This window comes from Helobdella robusta, assembly GCF_000326865.2.
Source record: "Helobdella robusta unplaced genomic scaffold HELROscaffold_23, whole genome shotgun sequence".
Classification (NCBI taxonomy): domain Eukaryota; kingdom Metazoa; phylum Annelida; class Clitellata; order Rhynchobdellida; family Glossiphoniidae; genus Helobdella; species Helobdella robusta.
Window position 1 is genome coordinate 1,166,522 of NW_008704216.1, and position 21,416 is coordinate 1,187,937.

The following is a 21,416-nucleotide window of genomic DNA, read 5'->3' on the forward strand; positions in this document are numbered from 1 at the left end:
CGCAATAAGTTTGTTTTGATTTTAATAAACTAAACGTTCACCAAAAAACTTTAGTACAAATAAGGCCTTAATTTGCAGCATGAATTCGCAAAATAAGTTTATTTTGAATTTTAATAAACTAAACGTTCACCAAAAAACTTTAGTGAGAAAAATCGAAAAAACGAACCACAAACATATTAACGCCAAACATTCGGTAGAATTTATAGAATATTGTAAATATATATATATATATATATATATATATATATATATATATATATATATTGATGATGTTGTTGAGGATGAAATATATATATATATATATATATATATATATATATATATATATATATATATATATATATATTAGAATGTACAATTAGAATGTAATTAAATTAAATTGATTAATGCCAACAGATCAGTAGAATTCATACAATACCATATTAATAATAAGAATATAATATAATATAAATTAATATAATTATAATATAAATTAATAATAATAATTATACCTCTTTCTCTAAGTCAGATTCCTTCACTGTCAGGTCTTGGATTTCATCACGAAGGCTCTCCTTATAAATGCAAACGATTGACTTTAAAATATAGTCGAATAATTATGATAATAATAATATGATATAATATTATAGTATAATAATATGTGTATCATTATTATTGTTATAAATCCGTAAAATATTATGCAGGTAAGAAAGTTAATAACGTAAGATACGTAGACTCAGTTGGATATATAGTAGATATATAAATAAATATATACTATAAAATGACTGTAATTAATAATTTCATAGTTAAAATAAATATAGATAAATAGATTGATATAGATAAATATCAATCTATTTAAAAGATCTTTGAAATCTTAAAACTTTTAGATGGTTTTCGGTATTTTCATCCAATAGTAGTCCCTCTTTAAATATTCTCTCCTCTTTACACTTTAGTGATTTCTCTTTCAGTTCATTCAGTCGTCTGATCAACTGGACTAAAAATAATTAATTAATTATTATTATATATATAATAATTATTTTATTATAATATATATAATAATAATAATTATTTTTATAATAATAAAGAAATAATTGAAATGAAATGAATAGACGTGTTTCATTAACTTGAAAGCCATCACACAACTGACCGTTATCTGATGGTATTTCACCGTCTGAAAGTTGATTGGTCGAATCCTGGCGACCAATCAGAGAGCTGTCTTCATTCTGATTGGATGGTTTGAATTCTCCACCTTCGTTATTGTCGTTGCTTTTGAAAGTGACGTCATCGTCCTCGTCGCTATCTGAACTGCTGACCTCGCCAAAAATGTCACTATCAGCTGTTGATTGGTTGGCAGAGAGTTAAAAATAGATTTCATTGTTACTATTATTATTCACCATCACCACAATCATCATCATCACAACAATCATTGTGTAGGTAGTTCACACAATCACCATGACAATCATCATCGTCATCGTCTACTTACTCACCGAACATCATTCGACTATTATCATTACTCTCCTCCTCTGTCATCATCATCATCATCGACTTATTATCGTTATCATCACCGTCTCCGTTATATTTATTACAATTATTATTGTTATTGTTGTTGCTATTCAGGCCTATGTTGCTGTTACTATTCTCGGTATTCATTAAATAATTATTGTTGTTGTTATTATTATTATTGTTGTTATAACCATTATCATCATCGTTGTCCTTGTTGTTCTTATCATCATCATCATCATCACACTCATCCTTGACGTCATTTTCACTTTTAAACATTTTCCCGCTTATTTTACTCTTCTTCTTCTTCTTATTATTATTATTATTACCATCACTATTTTTATTTCTATTACCACCACTAGACCCAGCATTATTATTATTATTATTGTTATGCTTGTTGGCCTTGGACGAATTAGGGATGTGTGTGTTACTACTGATATTAGTGTGGTGGGTGCCGTTGTCGGGTTTCTCCTGCTCGTAGATAATTTCCCATTTCACGTCAATAGCTTGGGCGTCCATGCTAAACAGCCGTCTCAGCTCTCGCTCTATGTCCGGCTGTTCTGGATGCTGATTGGTTGGTTGAGTGAGTGATTATGTGATTGGTTAGCAGTAAGACTGATTGATTGATGGTTGGTTGATTGATAGTTAGCTGATTGGTTGGTTGAGTGATTATGTGATTGGTTAGTTTTAAGATCGATTGATTGATGGTCGATTGATTGATTGATGGTTAGCTGATTGGTTGAATGGTTGGTTGGTTGATTAGTTTAATGACAGACAGGCATTAGTTTTGAAAAAAGTTATTGCATGATGAAAATGTTGGAAAACGAATGAGAAAGAAAGTAGAGAGAGAGAGAGAAAGTAGAGAGAGGTAAAGGTTGTTCAATGACTGAAAACATTTTTCAACTTTTTTCTGGAGAGTTCTTCTAAATCTTCTCTTGCGAACATTCTTCAATGGTGGGCATACTGAAAATTGAAAAGTTTGATTAGTGATTCGAGAGAATCAACCAATCAGTCAGTCAACAGTTAAGCTTAAATTTATTAAATCTATCAATCAAACCAACCAATTAAAATAATCCATCTATCAACCATACACCAGCCAACCAATCAAAACAATCCATCTATCAACCATACACCAGCCAACCAATCAAAACAATCCATCTATCAACCATACACCAACCAATCAACTAACATCCATGATTCCATAGAAACCTCTTATCTTTTTCTTTCTTCTTAATACTCGAATCGACGTTGCTGTTGTTGTTAATATTATTATCTTCATCTGGACTGTCATCAGTGAAGTCGTTCTTACACATTAGCATCTGTGAAATTATGAATAAATTATCATAAATTATCATACATTAAAAACCAATCAGCCAATCAAACAGTGTATAAATCTTTCAACCAACCAACCAACCAACCAATCAAGCAAAGAATGTATTATCAGACAACCGGTTATTGAATCAATCCATTAAATAATTAATAAATAAACTGAACAATCACTTAATTTATCACTAAATCAACTAACTATATGGCAAAAAAACCTCATCTCAATTTAACCAATCAATCACCCAGCCATACTACCAATAAATAAATAAATGAGTGAATGAATGAATGAATGGATCAATCAATCTACCTGGCTAATATCGGCACACTTGTAGAATGTTTTTCTGTCTGTGGTTTTGTACGACTCAACTATACAAGGTAGGTCGACAAGCTGAATTAAAAATTAAATTGAAATAAATAATAATTTAATTAACTTTGAAATATATTAACTGAGTGATAAACTTACTTTTAAATGAATTCATGGAGGAATGAATTCACATTTAGATAAAATTTCCAAATTATTAACAAATTTTTGAAAAAGTTAAATAAATTTATTCCTAAATGAAATTGTTGTGATCTAATTAGTTGCTTACTTACTGATTAATTAAAAATAATTAATTGATTAGTTAAACAAAACTTTAAAAAATAAATAATGACCTTGGCATTGTACATCTGGCTGTCGTAGACAACCTTCCCTCTTCTTGTTTCAGGGTGAATTTCTAGCGACAATTTATCTTTCAAACTCATCCCTCCTATCTGAAGATCTTTTTTAAGATTGTCAGCCGCTGTCTTTTATAAAAGTATCATTAGAAAAATTAGGAAATGTAACAAAATACTTTGGCAAAATCCTAGAACAGTGCCTACAATGCAAGAGAAGTATGAGTGAGTGCATCTGATTAAAAAGAGTGAAAATACTCTTAGCTTAGAGAGAGACATAAATTTGATTCTGAAAAGAAACCCTAACGGTTAGGGTTTCTTTAGGTTAGGGTTAGGGCCTAACCCCTGAAACTAATTCTACCACATTTTTTTAATACAAATAACAACTTATTTACGTGTAAATAATTTGCTTTTAATTCAATTGCAGGCACTGTTTTAGGATTATAAATTATATTATGCCAATACTTTTTTATATACTAAAAAAAATTAACATGGTTTTCAAGATACTACTGCTAAAAAAATAAAAAGTAACAAAAACGAATGGCATTTCCTAATTTTGCAATCTGATTACCAGAAGAAGAAAACAATTTTAGTTTCGAAATTATTAATTTTTAAAATAAAATATAATTTTTTACCAATGGCAGCCTGAGAATGAATTGCTGTTCTAAATCGACCATATCTTCGCGTCGTTTACTCGTCATACAAAGTTAATTAAATCTAATTTACTCTAAATAAAATTTAAATAATTTTACGATACAATAATTTAAATTAACTAATCATTAAAACGATCGACTAGCGAAATCCGAATTCAGGTAAGCCGTTCGTGTGAGATGAATTGTAAAAGTTCACTACGGTGTAACTTAACATTTAAACATCATTTATAAGTGAACACTAGTTTACAAAGACAACGTAACGTAATGTTTAGCATTATACACGGGCCACACAATTTAATATGCAATATAAATACATATTTTCACACACATATATAAATCTTTTATAAAAAAATGTCATAAAGTTCACATATTTAAATCCACTATAATAAAACCTTCAAAAATTTCTTCAATGCAAAGTACACTAAAAAAATAAACGCTTTTTGGATTTATTTAAACAAACATAATAGAAATCATCGTTAAAAATCATGAAAACGAATAATTTTATCGAAAAAAATCATTCTAAACAAAATTCTCATATATAAACTTGCTTTTCCATCATTTTGCTAGCAATTTCTGCTTTGAAACTGTAGAAGTTAGGTCCCAAATTCAACAAAATGGCAAAAAGTAATATTTCAACCCTTAAAATAAAACGCCCAAAACAAAATAAGCTTTAAGACATAATTCGAATAATTACTTTTATAACAGACATAACGAACTTGAAATGATTTTTTAAAAATTTTAAAACAAAAAACTTATGTTGATGATGGCTGGTTGAATTCTAAAAACGGTTCTAAAAATAATCGATCGATCAATCAATCAATTAATCAATCAATCAAACAAACAATTAATCATCATTCGACAACTTCCTAGTCAAATTTACACAAGCAAACGACAATCAATCGATCAATCAATCATCTACTCAATCAATCAACTAATTATTCAACCAATCACTCAAACTAATCAATTAATACAAAAACTTCCTGCAGTTTGCGGACTTACACACACAAAGAATTCTCAACCTCTTGGGCTTAGTAGGCCTACCATAGTCACAATCAAAGTTTTTATTCTTATTATTATTGCCATCAATATCATTATAATTGAAATTATTACTAATTACGTTATTATTATTAGCATAATTATTAATATTATTAGCATAATTATTAATATTATTACCGATACATCTTTCAGAGGAAGCAGACGATGATGGTGATGGCGGTGTTGCAAAATGTTTAATCAATGGAGGCAGTGACTCGGACCATTTGCGCTTTCTATTTTTACCATAAAGTTTATTATTATTATTATTTTTGTTATTCTTGTTATTTTTTTTATTATTTTTGTTGATTCCCTGATTAAGCATCTTCTTATAGCTTCTTAGAGTTCTTTGGCTACTACTCTCACTAATTTTATCATAACCGTCATCGTCATTTAGGTGGCTATTATTATTATTATTATTGTTGACCGCATCATCATCATCAGCAACAATAACTTTATTATCACCCGACTTTTTAGGAGTCAACTTGGGCATAGCGAGTGACACAAATTCGACGTTCTTCGAAATCGAGACAACTGGACCCCCCGAATCACCCGAACAGCACATCCCTGATTGTTTAACTGTTTCATTTCTATCACTAATTTTTATAGTTAGAGTATCTAAACTTGAAATATCTTTGTCATTGCTGTTATAATTGCCATAATTATTATGAGAGTAAGTCATATTATTGTTGCTGATGGTTTCTTGAAAATGGGTCAGATCAGTGTGGGTGTTGTGGCTAGCTTCACTGTTGTTGTTGTTGTTTTGGGGACAGTCAGTTGAATCTTGATTGGTCGAAGTGGACGGTTGTGATGATAGCGCTGTGACAAAGCTTTCAGTTTCTACAGCTTCGTCATCCTCTTTGAGAAAGTTAATTTAAAAAGTGCCAGCCAATTAGAAACAATGACTTATATTTCAGCAGCCAATCACAGTACATTGTTTAAAAATTTGAATAGCACGAAACAGAACAAGCAAATGACATCTGACCAATCACAACGCGATCCATAAAAATCTAACCAGCCATAATGTAGCACACACACACACACACACACACTCACACACACACAAAGAAATCAATTTTAATAAATAACAATGCAATATAATGTTGATAGACTAATCAATCAAGCAGGCAAAAAAGCAACTAAAATCTAACCAATCACAATACAGCAGCAATAAATTCTAACCAATAACGATGTGGTAATCGAAAGTTAGCTCCTCCCCCATTTTGATATCTTTGATGGCGAAGAGGGCGAGTCTCGGAAGTTTGATGTCCAAATTATCCACCCACACATTGAATATCGCCAAGTTGGGATCGCACTGATGATGATCATTTGATGTGAAGATAGTGATGACGTCACAGATGTGTAATTTTAATGTTGCAAAAGAAAGCGACAAATAAAAAAAAAATTGTGAAAAAAAAATTTGACTTTAAAAATAACAAAAAACGAACTGAATGGTTGATGAAATGCGAAACATTTCCGTAAGTTTTTGCATCAACTGTGTAGGCACAGTCTCTTGAATAGAAATCTAGGTCAAATAAGTAGGTCAAACCTTCGGAATTATCTTGCTGACCTCGTTTCTCCGCCTCCTCTGACAAGATGACCTGATTAGGTGAATGGCGATTGGTCAGTTGACGGCATGGTGCGGATTATTATGGTTAACAATATTCAAGGAAAGTTGGCATCGAAAGTATTTAAGATACCAAAGCCAACACTGAAAAAATATCAAAGACAGAAAGAGTACCAAAGATAGACAAAGTATCAAAGATTGAAAAAGTATCAATGCAACAACTTTGATGCTGGTCATCATTACACAAAGACAAAACAAACCTCTCCTATATATTCCTCAACGAAAGCACCCTTAGGAATTTTCTCCAAAGATTTCACACCCCAACCGCGCCCATCACTGGTCCTAAAAATAGAAACTGGATACTTGCGACCCTTCTGCACCACCCTGTTGATGCAGTTAGCTGAACAAGAGCATCTGGAATTAAAAAAATCAAACTTTCACTTCCGTCTTCTGAAATTGGCCTGCTTAGTAAATGATTTAAGAGATGCTTAATACGAAAATACATAGAAACATATACACTAGGACACCATTTTAGAGAACGTTTTGGATACCACAAGCGCAACGAAATCAAACGGCAATCGCTATTAAAAATTAAACTTATAAGAACAATTGCAACGCATCAATTGAAGTGAGAACTGCTGCTTATAATGAATCGTTTTCTTTGCTTAATCTGGCCACAACTCCGAACTGGATTGTACTTTTTGCAGTGCAAAGTTTAATGTGGAGCCAACTTTCTACAGTGGAACGCTGGAAGATGCTATCGAGATAAGAAGTTGAGCTGAAAGCGCGGTTACGTACGGCGGCTAAAATTAAATTTTTAATTTTCAAACATTTTCAAATTAAAAAATTGTTTGCTTGCATATACGTATGGGTATTTAATGACCTTTGATGAGTCTCTCTGGGGTCCATTGATAAAGCCAAGCACTAATTACTTCAGCAGATTTGAATAAATAAAGTTAATTCAAAGTTATACACGTCCATACACACAAACACGTGTATGTAAATGTATGTACATATGTGTCATACAAAACGTATGCGTGAAGTGTACCTATCGTTGATACTTAACACAAGTGTTGTTATCGCCATACATACATCTTCATAAATATTAACTAAATAGCTTGTTTGAGTTCCTCATCGTCGTTCATTTTGTGCTCGTTGTTCTGGCCGATGTTGTAATTTTAATTATTAAGTTAGAAATTTATTAAACCCTTCTAAAATAAATTGCTCTCTGGCATTGCTATCTTCTAATTTTAAAAGTGAGATGAAGACGGCGGGCGCGGTGCGGATGATTGCGGACGTTAACTCAGTTAACTTTAGAAAAATTTTCTCTGCTTGGGGCTCTAAAAAGAAGCAACGAACTTTCACAGTTTTGCCTGACCTCTACCCAACAACATTTAATTCATCATCAGAGACAAGCTCATTCCTAACCCAACAACATTTAATTCATCATCAGAGACAAGCTCATTCCTATTTCATTTTCCATTTGAATGTTGTTCTCTGGCGAACTAATGGGTCACTAATTGATGATATCAAATCAATCAAAACGTTTTCTCAGCATGTATATGATACTAACGACGTTTAGAAAGTTCTGGCACGTAACAAACACGCACACGCACACAAACATGTACACAGTCACCTTTTGTTACATTCATATATAGGATTTCCAATAACTAGTGGATTTAAAAGACCTTTTTTGTCGTATCTCAGCTTACCATGGGTGCCTGTTCATTGGTCAATAAGGTGGATATGATGAATTTGATTGGCTGATTGATTTACATCTTTTAATTTGATTAGTTGTTGAAGTTAGACGGTATGATTTAATAGTTTGGTATGTAAAAAGGGGATGAAATATGATTGGTGGATTGATTATTATTAAACATTCATTTAAAAATGATAGTTTAAAATGAATAATATCTACCTTATATACCATTAACAAACCATCCAACCAACCAACCAACCATCCAACCAACCTACCAGAACACAATCTTTTATCCTTATAGCAGACGCCCATAGCACAGTCACAGCCGACAATGGGGTCCTCCAATAACAGCACATCCCTACTGGCGATCCGTTCGGTTATGAATACAAAATTAGTTGGGGGTCCTTCAAAATCGACATTGTTCTCGACGATTATTTTAGGGAGGTGCGGGTTTTTTGAGTTCATCTCAGATTCCCACGTTTTTAAAATGTTGTTCAGCTCTTGCCTGTATTCCTGATTATGATGATGAGGTATGATGATGATGAGGTATGATGATGATGAAGATTGCAAAGGAATGGATCTCTAAAATTTAATACACTTGAAGTAAAAAATTGAAATCTCTTAAAACTATTTGAACTACATACAACTTTAATCTGAATTCAGAAAAAAAATAAGCACACACAAAAGCACATCTCTAAAACTGGCTTCCAATCATCTGGACCCCACAACAACAACAAATCTTTAATTCCTAACCTTGTGAACTTTGGACATTTTATTCAACTTCTTTGACATATTCAAAACACACCCCGACCTAAAAAAATTTTCTTTCACTAATTTTAGGCAGTCGATTGCGGCCACTAATCTCGACAGAAGAGTTTCATCGTAGTGGCTGAATAGGTACTGAGTGATTATTTCAATCTTGTTCGTGGCGACCTCAGATTTGATCTGTCTAATTGTTCTTTGGTGCTTTTTGGTCACTTTTGAGAGGCCTCTGCACTTAAATTTGGCCATCTCCTTATAATAATTTAGCACAGTCCCAGCAGCAGTCGAGTCTTTATTATCAATATCATTATTATTATTCTTATTAGTAATAGTATTTTTAATAGTTGTAGTGGTATTGGTATTAGTTATAGTAGTCTTTTCAGTATTATTATTATCATTATTAATATTATTCTTATTGTTTCTTCTACTTCTTCTGCTACTTCTTCTTCCACCACTACTACTACTACTATTACTACTACTACTACTACTACTACTACTACTACTACTACTACTACTAACAACAACAACATTCTTATTTCTCTTCTTCCCATCACGATCGCCATCACTATCATCACCAACACCGAGTTTAACGTCATCATTATCATTACCTAAGCGACTTTCAAAACGATCGTCATCAGTACCGCCACCACCATAACTATTACTACTATTATTACTGTTACTATCAGGCCTATGAACTTTGGCCTTTGAATAACCTAGAAACTTTTCCATCATATGACCTTTCTCGAACTGGGTCACAAGGTCAAGGCAGTTTAGAAGATTATCCCTGGATTCCCAGGTGTTGTGCTCGTTGCTCCAGCCTTTCCACTTCACCAGGTAATATTTCTGTGTTTGTGTGTGTTTGCATGTGCGCGCGCGTGTGTGTGTGTTTGTCTCAAAAATAAAAAAATAAAATATTCTATTCATTATCATATTATCATCATGATCATCAGCAGCAGCATAATCACAATCAAAACCACCATCATCACCATTTTCGTCATCATCCTCATCTTAGTTTCTATTTATAACCTCATCATCGGCGGGGTCTTCTCGACAGTCGATGATAGCTTCAACTTCATATTCCTCCTCTGTCCAGTTTTCATATTCAGACACTTCAGGAAGCAAAGTTAGGCAATTAGTGAATCAGTCAGTCAACGAATGAATGAATGGACCACTAAATCAGTCTAATTCAATGACTCTCAACATCAACACACTTCAAATCATAATAGAAACAGTTATAACACAATTAATGAAAAATTATGCAAATCATGTATGAAAATAAAGCAAATAAACTCAGCAATACCCACAATACTTGGTCAATATTTGGCTATTTCCAACTCCTAACTTTCTCACAATCATGTCGATAAGTTGGAGAGAAGATTGTTCGTTGATTACAATTTTATTCTTACCACAAAAAGTTACTAAAGTTCTGACGTCCATTAAGGCAGTTACACTGCACTGTTTGACCAGGACAGGATACTGATTGGATCTCATGATTTTTTGGAGTTAGTCAGTTGAGGGTGAGTTTTTTTTTTTAAGAAAATCTGACTTGTACGTTTTTTTTTGGCAGAATTGGACTGTTGGATATAAAATTAAAAATTAATTGTTTTTTTTTATTTAAAAAAGAAAACAATAATAACCTTTTCTCAAATATCATGATAATCTTAGATTATTTAATATTTTTGAGAAAATGAATATGCAAAAATAAAATTCAAAAATAATAACAACGAAAATATTTCAATTGCAGATTACTTTTTAATAATTTTCAATTTTTTAAATCAGATTCCACTATTCCAGGAACATAGGATGTGCTAACTTTCAACTTTCAGGATGAAAACTTAACGACTGATCTCTTATCGGAATTTTCAAGTGTAAAACAAATTCGAATTAAAATATTTTAAAATTAAATAACAAAAATTAAAAGAAAATAACTTAAATTCGGATCACTTCAGGATGAAACGAATCTGGAGAAAAGCAAATCGCCCGCAAAAATAAAGCTGCTGATCAAAAACTAAAAATAAGATGTTTAAAAGTAAAGTTAGATTACAACCTGAAGTACTGAGAGTTCATAGGTACAGTAATCTCATCTCTGGTTTCATTTTTGAAGAGTTTCAGGGTTTTTTTTATGAACAAAAATGAATTCAAAAATTATTTTCACCATGTTTAATTATTTAAATACCGAAATGTTCTGTTATAATAATGTACTTATTTAATTAAAACGTTTTGTTATTATATATTTTGTATTAATTAAACTTTATTTACTCCATATATTCATTAAAATATCCACTTAAATTAAATCAAGGTGAAAGCTTAAAATTTTATAAATTAACATGAAAATCATTGTCTTTTTTCGAATCCAAAATTAAGAGTTGATTTATTGACAGATTGATTGATTGATTGATGGATAGATAGATAGATAGATAGATAGATAGATTGATTGATTGATAGATAGATTGATTGATTGATTGATTGATTGATTGATTGATTGATTGATAGATAGATTGATTGATTGATTGATTGATTGATTGATTGATTGATTGATTGATTGATTGATTGATTGATTTATTGATTGATTGATTGATTGATTGATTGATTGATTGATTGATTGATTGATTGATTGATTGATTGATTGATTGATTGATTGATTGATTGATTGATTGATTGATTGATTGATTGATTGATTGATTGATTGATTGATTGATTGATTGATTGAAGAGTTTATTAAAGCAGAAGATGAAATAAAATGATCTCTATAGATAATACAACATAGTTAATAATTTTGAAAAAGTTTTAAACACACGAAAAAATTGCAGTACTTTAAATGTTAGAATAAATCTTTATTAGACAGAAAATTACATAAAACAAGAGCTTTAAAAAGTTACAAATAATAATTAACAGTTTGTATTCGAAATTTAAATAATTAAATCTCAATAAAATTGTAACTATGAAAAGTTTAAATTAATACTGTTTAAGATAATATGGTAATAGTTGTATATATATATATATATATATATATATATATATATATATATATATATATATATATATATATTTTATAAAGATATGTGAATGCTGAAATGTGGTCTATAAATAGCAACGCATATAAATATTGTCCATTTACTGCCGTGAAAAGTTTTATTTGCCCCATATTTGTTGAAAATGATTGAATATTCAATAAAATTACACACAAAACAACTAAAAATTCGCGTAACAAATAACAAAGTATGGGTAATTTAAATTTTTTTTAAAGGTCATTTTCATCTTCAATAGCAATCTACCTAGCTAGAACAAAAAGTTCTCTGAAATTGATAATTGAATTGGAAAATTGAGAATGGTCACAAGTGCAGCTGCTGATTGTCTAAGCAACCGTTGCTAAGTGCGATAGCTTCGTTGCTGATGACGACACCTTCGTCATCGTCGAGATGGTATTGCTGGTAACTTTGGCTGCTGAGTAGAAGCAGCTGTGTGACGTCATTTAGAGATGACGTTGCTGGCTTTACGAAACTATCTGCTGGTTTTATTAGCTTAGAAGGTAATAGACCGTTGTTGATGTTGTTGTGGTTGTTGAGATAAGGTGTTTTTAGTTGATAAGTGTTTTTTGATTGGATGATATTTTTGTTGGTGTTGTTTATAATTTTGTTGTTGTTGTTGTAAATGAAATTGTGTTGATTATTGTTGTTGAGTTTTGTTGTTGTTGTTGTTGTTGTTGATGCGTCATCATCATTATCATCGTCGTTAATATCATCATTATCATCATCTTTACTACAATCTTCAATGTTGTTTTTATTAGTTGTTCTTTTAACGGTATCATGGTTGTTGTTGTTGTTGTTGTTGTTGATGTTGTTATTGTTGATGTTGTTATTGTTGATGATGTTGTTATTGCTGTTGATGTTGTTGTTGATATTGTTGTTGTTAAAAACTGTCTCACTGGCATCACCTTCTTCATCGTCGTAGTAGTTATTCCCAGGTAGTTGGTATAATAGTAGTGTTGATGGGCCGTTCATCGTTGATGCTGTTGTGTAATTGTATAGATCTGGAAGGTTGTTGTTGTTGTTGATGTTGTTGTTGTTGTTGTTGCTGTTGATGTTGTTGCTGATGTTGTTGTTTGAAACGACAGTGCAGCGGCAAAATGAACAAGAGTTATAAGTGTTTTTGTCATTGCTAGATTTATTGTTGTTGATGATGTGATTGCATATATTGTTGTTGTTGTTGTTGTTGCTGTTTGTAGTGAAATTAACTTTTGACAAAGAGTCATAGATGCTACTGCCGACGTCACGGCTGACATCACTGCCGGTGTGGCGATAATAAATGGAATTCAAAAGCTTACTTCGCTGGTGCTGTTGTTCTAGTGTCAAATTTACGAAATTATTATTATTATTATTATTATTATTGAAAAGATGATGATGATGATGATAGTAGGATGATGAAGACGATGGTGAAGGGTTGTTGGGAATAAATAGACCAGTGGTGGTTGCGGTTGTGGTTGTTGTGGCAGCTGCCGTTGCGTTACAGTGGCTGCGATAACTTCTGCGGTGGGTTATTATCATTATTATTATTATCATTATTGTTATTATTATTATCATTATTATTATTATTATCATCATCAGAAATATTATATTATTAAGTTATATTATATTTATAATTATATCTTATTAAGTATGCTTTTAGTTGAAATAAAATTTGTTCCCATCCTCATCATCATCATCATCGTCGTCGTCATCATCATCATCATCATTATTATTATTATTGTTGTTATTATTATTACTACAAAACTAGCCTTCGGTGGCAGAGTATGAGGGTGAAGAGGATGAAGACACCGAACGCCACACCGATCGCAACGCCCACCCCGATTACCACCAATATTCCTGATAATGATGATCGCGATGGTTATGATGATGATGGTAATGATGATGATGATTGTAATGATGGTAATAATGATGATGATGATGATGATGGGGTGAGGTGATGATGATGATGGGGGTCACGATGGCCGTTGTGTTGGTGATGCTACGTTTTCGCAAAATCATAACCGATGTAATTTTTATTGGAATAATTTTTTAAACCGTCATCATAATCATCGTCGTCGTCATCATCATCATCCACATCATCATCATTATCATCATCAACATCAGCAGCAGCAGCAGCAGTAGTTGCAGCAGCAGCAGCAGCAAAAACAACAGCATCGTCATCATCACCATCGCGCCAACGCCACATATAATGAGTCTGGCAAACTGAATTAAACCCAAAACGTTTACCGAGGAATGAAAGATGAGAAAATGAAAGAAAGAGTGAGAGAAAGAGTGAGAATGAAAAAAAAAGAAAGGGAGAGAGAGAGAGAGTGAGAGAGAATGAGAGAGAGAAACGAAGGACATGAAAAATTAACAAAACAGCATGCTCTTCAGCCGCGGGCCCGTGTTAAATAAAAAGTAATGGAACGCAACAACAACAACAACAGCAGCAGCAACAACAGCAACAACAACAGCAGCAGCAGCAAAAACAACAACAGCAAGATATTTGAAATCTATTTAATCCAGTTCTTATTCACACCACATGCATGTTTATTATTGTGTCATTGTTTATCCGAATGACGTCACGTTATGTTGATGTCATCTGCTGGCTGCTGTTGATGACGACAACAACTGTTGATAATGACGTCAATTATTGTTGACGTCACGTGACATTGATGTCATTTGCTGATGTCACGTCAGCTTGTTTATTTGCGTTAATGTAATCTGGTTATGGTGATGTTGTTGTACTAAGTTAAGAACAATTAATATGATTTTGTTTTTATGAATTAATGACATTTTCCAGTTTCAATACGAGTGTTTATAGCTGATACATCAGCAATAATAATAATAATAAATCTATTGTTGTCGTTGTTGTAGTGGTTGTAGTTGCTGTTGTCGTAGTTGTAGTAGTAGTAGTAGTTGTAGCTGTTGTCGTAGTTGTAGTAGTTGTAGTAGTTGTTGTTGTAGTTGTTGTAGTAGTTGTAGTTGCTGTAGTTGTTGTAGTTGTTGTAATGTTTATTGATACAAATATATAAATATGAATTTATCAGCAAAAGGCGAAATTGACCACATGAAAAATTAATTGCAACTCCATGGACAACATATGCGAGCATGTGTGAATGGGTAGGGGCTATAAAAAATAATTTTGATCTCTGTGTTTGTATGTATGTTTGTTTGTATATATGTTTGTTTGTTTGTATGTTTTTTTGTTTGTATGTATGATTGTTTGAATGTTTGTTTGTTTGTTGCATGTTTGTTTGTGTATGTATGTATGTATAGATAGATGTCTGGAAGACTAGCAAATAAATTACATCAAACATAAATTAAATACGTACGGCATTCAGAGATACAAACAAACATATATGCATACATACAAACAAGCACGCATGGACATATACAAACACACACGCGCGCGCGCACACACACATACAAAAACAGAAGTGCCGGCAATAAATTAGTTGAATTATACATAAGGTTAAGTTTGCGTTTCTACATTGCTATATATGAACAACTCGTCAAATGATCCTAAGAAATATATATACACACACACAAACAAACACATACACGTACATGAAAATACACACACATGCACATAAATACACACTTACATACACACAGACTTACACACACACACACAAACAATTAAAGGCAGATTTATAAAGCAATAAAACATAATATGGTGAAAAAACAAAAGAAAAAAACTTAGTATTTTAGACGACGACTACCGGGCCACCACTACTATTACAACTACTGCTGTCTTTGCTGTCGCTTCTACTACCACTACAGCTGCTGGTAAAGCTACTACTACCACCACCACTACTACTACTACAACTGACCGCTATTAAAAATATCGCGACGATTATTATTACTATAGCTATCCATCATTATATGTCACCATCATCATCACCATCATCACTACCATCATCATCATTATCATCATCGTCGTCGTCATCATCTAGCTATCATCATCTTTATATTTATAGCATCTTAGCTAGCTCGTGCGTGTAGGATGGCATATGTCATATAACCCTAAGCAGTCCGTTATAAAATCGAGACGAAACGAGAAGAAACGAGACGAGACGATACATACAAATACACACACACTCACACACACACACATACAAATACACACACACATATAAATATATATACACACACACATACAAATACACAGGAGTACACACGTACACACAGATATGATTTTATTCTCCTAATTTCGCAGAATAAAAAACAGAAAATAAATTAATGAGCAAAAAATTAAATTTTGAAAATCTTTTCATAAAAATTATACAGAATTTTTTAATGACAATAACACAACAGCAGCAACAACAACATCAACAACAACAACAACAACATCAGCAACAACATCAACAAAAACATCAACAACAACAACATCAAAATGTCAAAAACAATATATATACCAACCGTAAAATGGAAAAAAATTAATTAAAAAAATGAAAAAAAAATTTTTTTTGTCCATTTACCTCCCACAAAACACTAATTTGATTTGCGAGCAATTGAAGATGTTGTTGTTGTTGATGTTGATGTTGTTGATGTTGATGTTGTTGATGTTGATGTTGTTGATGTTGTTGATGTTGATGCTGTAGTTGTTGAGTTGTTGATGTTGTTTTTGTTTATGTTGATTTTGATGTTGTTGATATGTTGTTGTTGTTAATGTGGATGTTGTTGTTGAAAGACAGAGATAGAGAGATAGAGATAGAGAGAGAGAGAAAGAGAGAGAGAGAGAGAGTGAGAGAGAGAGAGAGAGAGAGAGAGAAGAAATAAAGAAATAAAATGAACGGTCATACATAAAAAGATAGGGAGAAGAAGAGGATGACGAGAGACGGAAATGAAAAAGTAGTAAAAAGAAAAAAGAGAGAGAGAGGGAGAAAGAGAGAGACAAATTGTCAGAGATTTGTTCCGAATGAAAAAAATTTATTCACAAGTTTGTAAAATTTATCATCTCCTGTCTCTGGCACAATGGCGGGCGTCACAATGATGACGATGACGACGATGATGATGACGACGACCACCATGATGATGGTGGTGGTGATGATGAAATGGATAACAAAATGGCGAATTAAAACTATAAAATCAAAATTAACACACAAAGTTATAGGAAAAAAGTATCGTACCTAAAATTAGAAAAAAAACAAACCGTGATTTGGGGCCATGGAATGCTTTAAACCATCGGCCGCAGCTGATGACGATGACGTCAGTGTAAAAGATGACGTCATGATCGAAACTGAAGTGATGACGATGATGACGATGATGACGATGATGATTATGATGATGATAGCGTTGCTCTTTACGATGATCATGGAAATAATACTTTAATTTTCATCACTATTGTCATCATCATCATCGTCATCGTCGCTATTATCATTTTCATCATTGTCATTGCCACCACCACCATCATCATTATCATCATCATTATCATCATCATTATCATCATCATCATTATCATCATCATTATCATCATCATTATCATCATCATCATCATCGTCACTATCATCATCATCATCCTCGTCAAAAAATTCCCAAACCTGGTTTCGAACAGAGGGGTTTCAAGCCATCCCACTTGCCATCCACGCACCTTAACCTGTAGACTAGCGAGGAATTGCTATTACACGTGACCACCATGACGTCATTTTCTACGTCATCGTCATCATCATCGTCATTATTATCATCATCATCATCATCGGCAGTATCACCATCATTATCATCTTTCTTGATGTTATTATTATTATTAAGGTGGTTTTTGGTGTCTGAAATGATGTTGTTGTTGTTGTTGATGTTGTTGTTGTTGCTGTTGTTGTTGTTGTTGTTGTTTATCTGATCACGTGATCTAGCTTTTGAAATTTTGGCGTCCTTAATATCAAGGTATGGACAGCCGATGACTGTCAATTAAAATTGAGGAAGTAAATAAAAATATTACTCCATTTTTAAGTCTAGATTTTGTGTCTATTTATTTTTATTCATTCACTTATTAATTAATTAATTAATTAATTCATTCATTTATTCATTCAGTCATTCATTCAGTCAGTCATTCAGTAATTAATTAATTAATTAATTCATTCATTCATACATACATTCAACCATTCATTAATTCGATCATTTTTTTTTACATATTTATCGTTGAATTGAAATAAAGACAAAAAATGAAATACAATCCGTACACACAAGCACACACACACACACACACATACATACAAACAAACATACATACATACATACATACAAACATACAAACATACATACACACATACATACACACAAACAAACATACATATAAACATACACAAACATACACACACATACATACATACATACATACATACATACATACATACATACATACAGACAGACAGACAGACAGACATACAAACATAGAATTGTGAATAATTGTGTTGAGGCAGAAGACAGCGTACTTCCTTACACGAGTGAATGCTCGCCTGAGATAATACCATGTATGAAAATTTTACACATACAGCATCACCAAAAACGTCATCATCACCATCATCGTCGTCGTCTTCGTCGTCATCATCATCATTATCGTCATCATCATCATCATTATCGTAATAGTCATCATCATCATGAATAGTATAGTAACTACTTAACACTAATTATATCTGTAAAAAAAAATTGCCAGCTGACAACACTATCATCAACCGCAAGAAATACTACTACTACTACTGCTACTACTACTACTACTACTACTACTGCTACTACTACTACTACTACTACTACTACTACTACTACTACTACTTCCACTACTACTACTTCCACTAATACTACTACTATTAGTAGTAGCAGCAGAAGAAGTAGCGTTCGAGGCAGCAGCAGCAGCAGCAGTAGTAACTTATTATTGCAATATGTTGACCTGCCAACGCAGGAGCGCGGTTGCATCGAACGAACGATAAACGGCTCTCAATTTCCAACGCTTGAATTATTTTAATTGTCGATGATAACCAAGCTTAGCTGAGCACACACTCTCTCTCTCTCTCTCTCTCTCTCTCTCTCTCTCTCTCTCTCTCTCTCAGAGTATATGTTCCAGCAAACACACACACAAGCACACGCCAGGGCTTCGAATGTACGATGTAGACTCGATATTCGTGTAAGAAGTAGCGAGTCATGTGCCGATCCGACGGATATTTATGGCCGAAGCGAGTTCGTTTGTAATTCATTTTCAGGGATGTTCGGTTGTTTAGTCGGTTGAATAGTCGATTATTTGATTGTCGATTGGTTAGTTTGTCATTTGGATATAGAAACTCATGTACTATGTACGGTACGGCATACAAACGACATGCCAGCATTTAACATATAATTTAAAATGGCAATTTCATACAGTAATTTATTCATATGTAACGTACAAACATGCATACATACATACACTACACATACATACAATTTACATACATACATACATTCATACTGTATTTTGGATGGAGCGTTAAAATACCTGTCTGTGCGAAGCGTTTAACATAGAATAAAGCTGAACCCGGATATGATTATTACTTCCCTATAGTTCTAATCAATTATGGGTTCATACATACATACATGCATACATACATACATACATACATACATACATACATACATACATACATAAATACATACATACATACATACATACATAGATACATACATACATACATACTTACATACATACATACTTACATACATACATACATACATACATACATACATACATACATACATACATACATACATACATACATACATACATACATACATACATACATACATACATACATACATACATACATACATACATGGTTACACACACGTACTTCTGTATTGTAGTAAAGCAACCGGTATTTTTCGTATTGCAGTATCGGAATCTGTTGACGACGACGACGATGATGATGACGATGTGTTGTTGTTGTTTTGTTGTTGTTGTTGTTGGTAGTGATGATGTTGGCGATGTTGTTGTTCATTTGTCCATGCTAAATAATGAAATTGTTTTGAATTCGTGAATGTAGTATTATCAGCCAAAACAGTGCCACTACCAAAATGTTGTTGTTGTTGTTGCTGCTGCTGCTGCTGTAGCTGCTGTTGTTGTCGGTGTTGATAATAGTAATAATAAATTTTTATTGAATGAGAGCGCGATAGATGAATGAAATTCTCTCTCCTTCTCAACTTGCACACATCAATTTCAAGACTCTTTTTGCTATCTTTGACCACAATGCGCATGTCTGGGCAGCGAGATGACGTCATTTCCTGTTTATGATTTTTTATGTTTTGTTTTTGTTCTTTGTTTTGTGTAATTATTGTGTTTTCTATGTGTGTTTTTATGATCTTTGTTTGATGTGTAGTGATTTTTTCATGATACACTTGTTTCTGTTTATTTGTTTATGGTCTTGTTAACTTGTGCACGTTCTTATTTATGATTTTTGGTTCTATTTTTTGTCTATGAACGATTTTTATTTGGTTGGTTATCGATTGTTTTACGGCGTTCTTTGATTTGTTGGAGAGGAAATCTTTATTGTTGTTGTTATTGTTGTTGTTATTGTTGTTGTTGTTTTATTTAGTATCGCCAATAAATAATTTTATGCATGATTCTTTTAATCTTGTTTTCATCATCATCATCGTCGTCATCATCGTCGTCATCGTCATCATCATCATCATCTAACCCCATCGTTGTTATCATCTCCGTCCACATCATCATCATCATCTTCTTCTTCATCACCGTCTAAACGTCTGTGAAGTATGATCAAGCTGACATTAATTCGTTGACCTCTGTGACCTTGAATTACCCAAGGGCATTTTCGGTCACCAGGATGAACCGCCCTCAATTCATTTCCGGTTGCTGCAGCAGCTGAAGTAGTTGCTGCTACTGCTGAAACAACTGCCGCTACTGATGACGTAGCCGTTGCTGTTTTCGTCATGTGACTGTGTAACCAAACACCTCCGATTTCCGGTTTTAGTGGGGCGTTTCCGAATAGGGAGCAGACGTGCTTGCTCATTGGCTGGGCTGTTTTGTGGTGGCGTTTGATTGGATGATGAGTTGATGCTTTGGAATTTGATTGGATGATGAGTTGTTGCTTTGGGGTTTGATTGGTTGATGGATTGTTGCGATAGTTTATGATTAGTTGATAGACGAAATCAGTGATTTTGATTGGTTGATGATTGGAATGTGGGCGGAATTAGTTTATTCTGAAAAAAATACGGTCTGTTTATTTATAGAAATATCGGAAAAAATAATTTTTTGAAATAGC

At 32.8% G+C, this 21,416-nt stretch overlaps 4 protein-coding genes across 4 annotated transcripts; all 4 read right to left on the reverse strand.

The window, feature by feature from the left end:
* Nucleotides 1–1,790: 1,790 nt before the first annotated feature.
* HELRODRAFT_191659 (hypothetical protein) lies at nucleotides 1,791–4,319 on the reverse strand (the record flags this gene model as incomplete). Its single annotated transcript, XM_009018958.1, has 6 exons — nucleotides 4,092–4,319; nucleotides 3,457–3,588; nucleotides 3,110–3,190; nucleotides 2,666–2,795; nucleotides 2,381–2,439; nucleotides 1,791–2,043 (listed from the first exon to the last, which is right to left on the reverse strand). Coding segments are annotated over exons 1-6 (720 nt in total), but the record flags the coding sequence as incomplete, so codon positions are not given.
* A 2,011-nt stretch (nucleotides 4,320–6,330) lies between these two features.
* On the reverse strand, nucleotides 6,331–10,006 carry HELRODRAFT_131923 (hypothetical protein; the record flags this gene model as incomplete). The annotated part of the gene is made up of 6 exons (XM_009018959.1): nucleotides 6,331–6,456; nucleotides 6,590–6,742; nucleotides 6,969–7,122; nucleotides 8,345–8,415; nucleotides 8,663–8,907; nucleotides 9,817–10,006. Coding segments are annotated over 6 exons (939 nt in total), but the record flags the coding sequence as incomplete, so codon positions are not given.
* A 2,495-nt stretch (nucleotides 10,007–12,501) lies between these two features.
* On the reverse strand, nucleotides 12,502–14,364 carry HELRODRAFT_172294 (hypothetical protein; the record flags this gene model as incomplete). Its single annotated transcript, XM_009018960.1, has 3 exons — nucleotides 12,502–13,511; nucleotides 13,629–13,693; nucleotides 14,294–14,364. The coding sequence occupies 3 exons, from the start codon at nucleotides 14,362–14,364 to the stop codon at nucleotides 12,502–12,504; spliced, it is 1,146 nt and encodes a 381-aa protein (XP_009017208.1).
* A 596-nt stretch (nucleotides 14,365–14,960) lies between these two features.
* HELRODRAFT_172295 (hypothetical protein) lies at nucleotides 14,961–21,164 on the reverse strand (the record flags this gene model as incomplete). The annotated part of the gene is made up of 7 exons (XM_009018961.1): nucleotides 14,961–15,162; nucleotides 16,659–16,775; nucleotides 17,333–17,419; nucleotides 17,771–17,828; nucleotides 17,889–18,074; nucleotides 20,361–20,418; nucleotides 20,832–21,164. 7 exons carry the CDS (start codon nucleotides 21,162–21,164, stop codon nucleotides 14,961–14,963), a joined length of 1,041 nt encoding a protein of 346 aa, XP_009017209.1.
* Nucleotides 21,165–21,416: the final 252 nt, after the last annotated feature.